Source organism: Trachemys scripta, chromosome 2, assembly GCF_013100865.1.
Source record: "Trachemys scripta elegans isolate TJP31775 chromosome 2, CAS_Tse_1.0, whole genome shotgun sequence".
Taxonomy (NCBI): Eukaryota; Metazoa; Chordata; order Testudines; family Emydidae; genus Trachemys; species Trachemys scripta.
Window position 1 is genome coordinate 74,973,479 of NC_048299.1, and position 9,503 is coordinate 74,982,981.

The 9,503-nt window shown below is 41.0% G+C and overlaps 1 protein-coding gene across 3 annotated transcripts in view; it reads right to left on the reverse strand.

Annotated features, from left to right (window-relative positions):
* Positions 1-9,268, reverse strand: part of CAPN7 (calpain 7) — a 40,009-nt gene extending 30,741 nt beyond the window's left edge. For 2 of the 3 annotated variants that reach the window (XM_034760900.1, XM_034760898.1), the window contains exons 1-5: positions 9,106-9,268; positions 6,590-6,698; positions 5,619-5,776; positions 3,505-3,572; positions 2,258-2,458 (exon numbers count right to left, since the gene is read on the reverse strand). In XM_034760900.1, the coding sequence (XP_034616791.1) occupies positions 2,258-2,458; positions 3,505-3,572; positions 5,619-5,776; positions 6,590-6,698; positions 9,106-9,207 (638 nt within the window). In that variant the 5' untranslated portion in view covers positions 9,208-9,268. Of the gene's footprint in view, positions 1-2,257; positions 2,459-3,504; positions 3,573-5,577; positions 5,777-6,589; positions 6,699-9,105 lie in introns of those variants that run through there. The other variant, XM_034760899.1, reaches the window with a different exon arrangement.
* Positions 9,269-9,503: the final 235 nt, after the last annotated feature.

The following is a 9,503-nucleotide window of genomic DNA, read 5'->3' on the forward strand; positions in this document are numbered from 1 at the left end:
GCCTTAAAATACGTTTAAATATACTTTCAACAATGTCTTTAAATTTCTATTTTCACAAAGTTATAACTATATATATAGCTCCCATCCATAGCTCTGTGTGCACTTGAGTATCTCTTTGCAAATACACTAATAAATACATCCAGTGTTATCATTCGTACCGCCTTTACTATTTGACTAAATGATTAAAAGTGGATGAATATGAAAAAAATCATCTCTTAAAGTGCCAACTGATATGGCACTTTAAGAGATGATTTTTTTCATATTCATCCACTTTTAATCATTTAGTCAAATAGTAAAGGCGGTACGAATGATAACACTGGATGTATTTATTAGTGTATTTGCAAAGAGATACTCAAGTGCACACAGAGCTATGGATGGGAGCTATATATATAGTTATAACTTTGTGAAAATAGAAATTTAAAGACATTGTTGAAAGTATATTTAAACGTATTTTAAGGCCTTGGACCTCAATGGTACATATTGGTGTGCAGACAGCAGACCGTTGTACCTCTACAGAGGACCATTGGTCTGCTTTTGTGTGTGTCTTCCTATAGATGGGAGCTATTTTAGATCAGGAAGAATCAAGAAATATGTACAAGCCAGATGTGACCGTAACAAGTTTCAGTGACTACTGCTGAACAATAGATAGTCAAAATAACAACAACGATATTTTCAAAACAAAAGATATATAGGATTTAAAGCACTGTGAAGTTCTCTTTGAAGCTTTAGAAAGGTTTCCATTTCACAATTATCAGTTAAGATAAAAAAGGAAACTTGTTTTTAAAATGAAACTGGTTCATTCAACTGTCCAACTTTTCCTGCACAAACATATTTATATTGTTAGGGCCTGATCCAAGCCCATTGAAGCCAGTGGAAAGACTCTTACTGACTTCAGTGGGCTTTGGATCAGGCCTTAAGTTTTTAGGACCCAATCCTGCACAGAGCTGGGCACTACTAACCTCCACTGAAATCTTACATTCCAGTATCTGTTTGAAAATGAAAGCAGAGCGCATCTGTCCAGACAGTGTCCTTTGGAAGGATTTTCCTACACTCCACTGCCCCACAGTTTGGACTACGGGGACGTGAATAGTAGTATGCACCAAAGTGCTGCAATTTAATTCCCTTATGAGGACACTGCGAGTGTGAACTAAAAAGTTCCTGGTTCACGTTAACGGGACTACATTAAACAAATTAAGAACCTTTTAGTTTGCATGTGCAGCACCCACACAGGAGAATTACAGTGTAGTACTGTAGTCACACCCCTGCAGTCCAAACTGGGGTCACTGTAGACATAACCTAAGATGCATTTGATGGAGTTTTCAATACTTGTAATTTGAACTCAGAATATTATCTATTAATTGTTGAACACCAAAGTATGTACAATTTGTGTGTCTGATCCTACTCCCATCAAAGTCAACGCAAGAAGGAGTGGGCCTAAGTAAAGACCAATCCTGCAAGATGATAAACACCCTTAATTCCCACTCAAGTCAATTTTACTTGAGAGAACTCTGTAAATCTTACAAGGATCTCAGCCGCTCACAGGATCAAGCCCCTAGATGATACACTCATTCAGGTAGGAAATAAATGTGTGGCGTCTATGTTCTGTACTGCACTAATGAAATAATGAATACACAGAGATAACAGAAAAAATACTTAATCCATTAGGAGAATTAAATTATCTATCAGATACACCTTACAAAGAATGCTGTCTGACAAGGAGCCATCTGTGTTCACTTACAAAGAGATTATTTTTGGGAACATGTTAGCTTTCAATACAGTAGAACCTCAGTATTATGAACCGACCAGTCAACCACACACCTCATTTCGAACTGGAAGTATGCAATCAGGCAGCAGCAGACAGAGAAAGGGAAAAAAAAAAAAAGCAAACAGTACTATGTAAACCGTCAATTACTAAAAATATAAAGGGAAAACAGCATTTTTCTTCTGCATAGTAAAGTTTCAAAGCTGTATTAAGTCAATGTTCAGTTGTAAACTTTTGAAAGAACAACCATAACGTTTTGTTTAGAGTTACAAACAACCTCCTTCCCAAGGTGTTCATAACTCTGAGGTTCTACTGTACTGTGGTAATGAATGCTACAGAAATATTTCTCCCACCTCCTTAAAAAGCAACCAACAAAACCAAACCAAAATCACCCATCCCTCCTTCCCCTCGCAAAATCCAATTATATCTCAATCTAGCGCTTTGCAGTAGATTTACATGGATAATACAATTTGGGAAAATTGGACTGTATCTTACCTGAGCACTTCAATCTCCTCTGTGGTGTATCTCTGGCCTTGAGATTCACTAGCTTGCACTGTTCTGATTGTCTGTGGCTTATCATTCAAGGAAAAATCAGGTCCCAATGGAAAGAACATTCTGACTGGCTGATTCGGTTTAGCTGCAGTTTGTCTGTCTTTCTGAGAAGACTTTGACATAGATTCTTTCAGTGCCTCCGCTCTAAAACAAATATTCTATGTTTGTTTACAGCAACAACAAATGTATGGTTTAATTATTAATTTGCTTGTTCATGCCTCCATATAATTAACATCAGATGGAAAGACAAACAAAACTATCTATTTTGCTCTTGATAAAGAAGTCACTTCATGTAGATGTGAAATGCATACTCAGGAAGTTCCTGATGCCAGCATCTTGCTCTACTTTCTCCCATAGTAAGAATGGCAAAAATACACCAAAAGTAATTAGCATATAAAACAATTTAGGCCTTATTCATTTTCAAGCTTCCGTCGCTTTTAAAATTATGCTAGTTGGAGGATTTATGTGAGAATGTACGTATGTTTTGGAAGCTAAATACAAAAATCAAAATCCATTACGATGTTCACTATTCATGTGGATATGAAGAGATTTAATTTATCATGTTGATATGGACAAGGGTGTTGAAATAATATCTGCCAGAACTCAACATACTACAGACCATATTTTAATCTCAGCTACATTGTTGATTTATGTAGAGTTACTCTGGATTTATATCTGTGTAACTGAGATTGGAATCTAGCCCACTAAATCTACTATATATACAAACACTGATATACATACAGATTAAACTAAAGGGTTCAATTTTCCCCTGCATCAAAGCTCCACTCAGTGCAGGGGAAGAGTTGGCTCAGTGCTGGCTTGACCCCAGCATTAGTTAGAGAAGCCAAGGGGCTGCTCTAATTTATGCTGCGGGGGTCCTAATGGACCTAGTGTCAGCAGAGAACTGACATTATGAAACTCCATTCTACTCTTAGCCTGTTCTTTTCCTACCCCAGCATATCACCATACCCCTAGAGCAGTAGACACAGGAGCTGCTTCTGTCAGCTTCATGCCAGTGGGGAGCTCTCCTCCAAAAGGAGAACTCTCCATGGGCCATTTCAAGCCAGAATCCATCCCCTTTGTGCTACCTGAGCAACACAAAATGGACAGAGCGGACCAGAGAATCCAGCTCAAAGTATGCATTGTAACCCGATACCAATGGTTTGCATGAGTGTTTTGCAAATACTCACCTATCCAGTGCTTGTCTAGCCAGCTGTTTGAGTTTTGATTGAAGGATTGCATCTGAAGTTTCATTAGCCTTAAGAGAAAAAATAAAATAGCAGGCATTATAAACCTCACCTGTCAATCTAATTCCAGATGTGCAAGTCATACTGCCAAATATCCACTTGTTATTTTTCACCTGTAGATTTTAACCTCAGAATTCCTCCAAATTTGTCTTTTTTTAAACCAGTCAATACTTCCTACACTGAGATTAAAGAAAACTCTACATACTAAGATAAATAAACCTGCTTCTCCCATTGTCTCATCTGAGTGGGTGTGCACAATATGTTAGAATGTAAGGTACTGTTTTAAATTTTCCAGCATGGAAAGCACTGAATTCACATAGAATGCGGGGTGGGGGGGAAATAAATCAAGTTAAAATCTACAGGGGAAAAAGTGCAACTATTAAAGATGTTACATTAAAACACTATTGAACTTGAGCGTATCCCTTTAAGTTTTCCAACTTTTTCCGCCCCTCCTAAATCAGAGAAACTTATGATAAAAGTAAAAAAAAAAAAAAAATCAGAAGACTTTCTTCCATTTTTAAAAAACTCTTCAGCTTACAAGTTAAAGTCTCATTCCCAATTTTTCCTGGCTGGAAGGGCCTTGAGAACAGAGCCAGTGGAGGTTGAGGGTGGGATGGAGAATAGGGTAGGAAGTGACCACGGGAGAAGTGAGAAACGTAATATTCAGGCTGGAACAGATAACTGCTCCCTGCATACGGCCTGCGTAGAAGAACAGACTGGTCTCTCCACTTGGATATGGTAGGCAGAAAGCCCTACAGCTAAGGAACTAAATAGAACCACTGTCGCCAAGAGAGTGAACGGACGGTTTGTTTGGACTTTCTTTTACCTTGGAGGGGGAGAGGAACCTTCTTGCACTGCCTGCAGTGTCAAAAGCATAAAACTATCACCTTGCTAAAGCAACAGATGAACCATTCTTCTCACGTGGGTCCCTCATTAGATGCAGCTGGTGTCTGAGTTTCCCTTCACCTTGGGTAAAGTGATATTAATTGTATGCACAATATTTAATCTAAATATGTGGCAACGCATGGTAACAACAGAGAGCAGGATACAGCAAAGACAACAAAATGATATATGATGAATACCTGCATAGACAGAAAGAGCCCAGGGCCAACAAATCAAAGGGAAAAACATTTAGTCTTTGATTAGACCCTTATCCTGCAAAACCGAAAGCAAGTGCTTAACTTCATAGCTTGTGCGATCCCTTTGACTTCTGCGGAACTATTTACCTGAGTGAAGTCAGGCACGTGCTTAAGTATTTGCAGGATTCAGACCAAAACGTTTTAGTGTTTTATGTAAATATTACCTTGAGAAATAATGTTACCCTCCCAATATATCACATAACAAAAAAATGGGCAGAAGAAGATAATCAGACTTGGTGGAGTTACATCATGATGGTGAGCTCTTCCTCTACTGAGTTAGGTTTGGCTACTGGACTTAGTATGAAAAAAGCAGTACCTGTAATATTATTTAGTAACACTTAAATACTAAAAATAATTAGGCAATTATTTATTTCTATTTTAATTGGAATTAATTTGTACAGTGTTAATGTCATAAAAGAAGTTTAGTGAAAATCTGTAGGAATACTTATGTTAAGTGTTACTTAAAAAAAAAAAAAAGCATTTGCCTTTAATATATTAACAACAACAAAAATGTCTCCAATGACACATTAGAGGACCATCTTCTTGGGAGAAGAATTACACTTTAAACTGTTTTAGCTTTCTACTGGCTACAGGCCATAGATTCCAAAAGAATATTCCAGCAAACTTATATGGTTTATATACATTTTAAAGAGAGAGTCTAGGAAGAAAAAAACCCACATATCAATTTTACACTGTTGAAGAACAGTGCAAGATCAAGTGAATGTAGCCAATGTACGCAAAGTATTTTTCAATGGGATGTAGAGAACAGAAGGCAAATAAAACACCAAAACAAAACAAAAAAATCAAAATACAGGTACTACATTTTTAAGCCAGCCTCTAAAGATCAGTCACCTGTGTAAATGGAAGAATTTCTTACCAACACATAATTCCACCAAGTTAACTTGTAGCATAACATACTGTTTTCAAACTGAGTTCCACTGCTTCTGTGTACAATTCTATAGCTTCCTCTGCATTGCCTTTGTCATCTTCATCAAAAGCCTGTGTAACCAGGAAATGGGCACGCTCCAGGTCCAATTGCTGTTTTGACTTCAGGGGGTCGGTGTTCTGGGATTGAACTAGATTTTAAAAAAATACAGCATTTAGCTAGCTGTGATGGTTGTTTGGGTGGAAAAATCTTTATTACAATGGGCAAGCAAGAACACAATGGTCACATAGCTTATGTCTGCTCATGGGCCAGAAGCCAACACCACTTTTAAACATCCTGTCAGATTTTAAGCTAAAAGACACGATACAAGAAAGGAACAAAATAGGAACTAGAGACATTGTCCCTCAGGGTACTGTGAATTTGAAATAAAAATATGAATATAGTTAACTTTAATACTATACATGGATTAATTGTTGTCTATAAAATATGGTGAGATCCTGTACTTCTTTGGAAAAAAACCCTGTTGAGATAAATGAACTTGGTAAGACTCAGTGGGGGTTGTGTCATGTAGGCCCAAGCACCAATACTGCAATGAAATCACAAGTGGACCCATGACCACGCAGCATTCCACAAAAGAGCAGGAGTCCACCTGCATAGATTTCAGTACAGAAATGGGGCCTAAACGCAGGTGTTATTCGTTCTTGGCTTCTTTTTTTTGTGTGTGTGCTATGGCTAAACCATTTTCTCAAATTTACCATGACAGAAGTGTTCCACTTCCTTATGTAAGAATATTTAGTAGAAAAGTCTATCCATGTTAATATGAAATAATTCCCCCAAATAAGCTTCACTTGTGATGCATCTTAGCACTTAGCTTACTCATGTGTTGGGGGGTTCTGGATATCGGATGAAATATAGTAATTTAGCTATATGGTTGACAGGAGCATACCTCTTCCCACTCAGTGAATCTAATCTAAAGTATATAATTAGAAAGTTCTTCACCAACCTGCTGAATACAGAGCTTGAACTCTCTCCAAGTACTCATTTATCTTCTCTTGAATATTTTCCAAGTTTGAGCCTGCCATTCCAGCATAAATCAAGGCTTGGGCAGCTTCCTGAGGGAAAAGTTAACATGTAATAAATCTGCTTGCTGTAGGAAGAAGTCCTTCCTGCAAGATGGGGTTATGAGCTTGCAATGAGCTCTATGCAGGTGAGCCCCTAGGCCTGCAAAGCGCCACAATGACTTCAAGGAGGATCTGCCTGCACAAAACTTGTTTCAAGTCACAACTGAGACCTCTGTTGTTTTTCCTTCCACTTAATATTTTAACACATAGAGTGACCTGCAAAATTAAAATTAGCTTCCTGAGAGTCTATAAAGCCATCTCTTAGGACTTGTCTATACTAGATCAGTGCCCTGGCTTAACCGCGGCCACAGGGAGCTGAGGGGCTCCATGCCTGCAGACACTACAGGTAAACAAAACGAAAATGTATTAGATATTCAATTCAATGATTCCGTAGGAGTTTAAAATCAAATTTGGTGTAGACCCGTTTGTAAGCAGACCCCCGCTCTTTGATGCGTCACCTTTTTATCAAAAATATTTGGTTTATGAATGAGTATATACGGTAAGTATAATGAGGTTTGCACAAGGAGAACCTGCAAGATCAGGCCCCAAGACATCTGTGCCTATGTGGAGCCTCGTTAATAATAATCAGAGTATCACCTCTGATTAGGCAAAAGTCTTCAAAAGATAAGCACCATTACAGCACAAAGGTAGCTGTTCAAAAGATGAACATCCCAAGCTATTTTATTATAACCGTAGAATGGTCATGCTGTCAGAGTTACTACTGCTAGTCAATAAAAAGTCTAGATAGAAATCAATCAGTATTTTATAGTCAGTCTTTAAAAGCTTACTGATAGGACAAGTGTGCACCAAATAAAAAACAAAAAAATAGTGTGGATATTCTGTAGATACCATAAAGCTGATGTATTACATCTGAACTGGACTAGAACTTGTCACTTCAACATAATCAAAATAATTCAGAGGAAGTATTGTGTAGCAGCTGTGGCCAGAGACTGGAAGTCAGGATTTTATTCTGAGTGCCACGAATGTGACATGAGACCATGGGCAGATCATGTAACCTCTCCATGCTAACCTCACACAGCTAAACAGTTGCCATTAAAACCGAGACCTCAGAGTGCAGTTAGGTCTGTAAAATGCTGTTAGATGAAAGGCTGCATAAGTATAAGCCAAGAATCATTATATGGGAATACACAAGTAGTATGTGGTTTGAACTCATCCCATTAATAACCTTTTGCATTGGGGCTTCACCACTTCACTTACTCATTTTGTCATAAACATTACAGCTAAGGTTGATTGCTACGGTGTACAGTACTTAATAGCCCAAATTTGTTCATTTACACTTTTCTAGCATACTTTGTTCTTAGATCTCTGATGTTAAACAGATGAATCTTCCCACTTCACTGTTAACCAAAAGCAAAAATGTCTCCAGGGGCTACCTGTGAAATGCACCACAAAACCAGAAGAAAAACACCGTATTTCTCTTCCTTTTGCAATGAGATCACATTAAGGTTCCTGACGTGCAATAATAAGGTTAAGTTTCTGTGGGCTGGAACTCCATCTGCTCCCATTTGTAAGTAGCTTCCAGATGACAAGTCCAACCAGTTTTAAAACACACAGGTAGTTTATTAGTTTCCGCAGTCTAAAAATAACCTAGGGAAACCATATTTCTGAACTTGTATTTAAGGACACAGGTTACCCAGCTCCATCATCACCCCTCATGCCAAATGTGTTTTTCTAAATCACCTCTGATCAGGCAAATGTCTCAAAGTAATGGTAAAGTCCCCCCAATCCTCAGGGAAGAAAAATGGGTGGGGATGAGATCAAAAGGAAACCCATTGCATGCATAGCCATTCACTTCCCTTCTCCACGAAGATGGGCCACAAGTGTTTAATACTCACTGCTCTGAGGAAGACTGTCTCCCCTCCCTTCATTCAGACAAACAGCCATGGGATCTGATAATATATCTTCCCCCCCGAGACACCATTTTACACCTTGGGCTGCACTCAAGGAGGAGTCCCCCACTAAACAACCCCCCCATCTCCCCCTCCATGCCCGCTTGGGAGCTGTGACTGGTCAGTGCCAAAAGCCCAGGCGATCTTCCAGTCCCCACAGCCCAGTTCTAGGACTAACGCCCCGGGTGGAGGAGAATCCTCACAGTGTGGGGGACACCGATGTGAGTAATGTCTGCGGGCGGGGGGATCCATGCAGTAGACAGGAGTACCCGGGGCAGCTACATGAAATCCGGGAGGTAGGGAGCTCCCGGGACGGGTCCCGGGGCGATCCCGGCTGCAGCGGTGGGGGAGGGGAAGGGTCGGGTCTCGGGGCGATCCCGGCAGCAGCGGTGGGGGAGGGGAAGGGTCGGGTCCCGGGGCGAGCCCGGCTGCAGCGGTGGGGGAGGGGAGAGATCCCGGCTGCGGCGGTGGGGGAGGGGTCCCAGCACCTTGTAGTAAAAGGCCGCCTCCTGGTAGCGGCCGCCCTGGTCTCTCTGCACCGCCAGCTGGGCGAACTTCACCGCGTCCAGCTCTAGCGCCGCCGCGTCCATGGCCAGGCCAGACCAGACCCCGACCCACGCTCGTTCGCGCCCTTCTTCCGCTTCCTCCCTGCGCCAGCTCCCGCCCCGCCCCTCGCACCGGCAGCTCCGCCTTGGCCGAGGCTTCCCCGACTCCGCCCAGCTCGCGTGCAACCTGCTCCTGCGCATGCGCACACAGGTGGTTTCGGTTTCTCCGGGAGGAGGGTTACTGCTGCGCGTGCTCGGGGGGGGGGAGGCCGAGCTAGACTCGCCCCCCCTCCACCCCGCCAGAGTCGGTCTCGTGCACGGGCTGCCTTCCACGTGTGCGG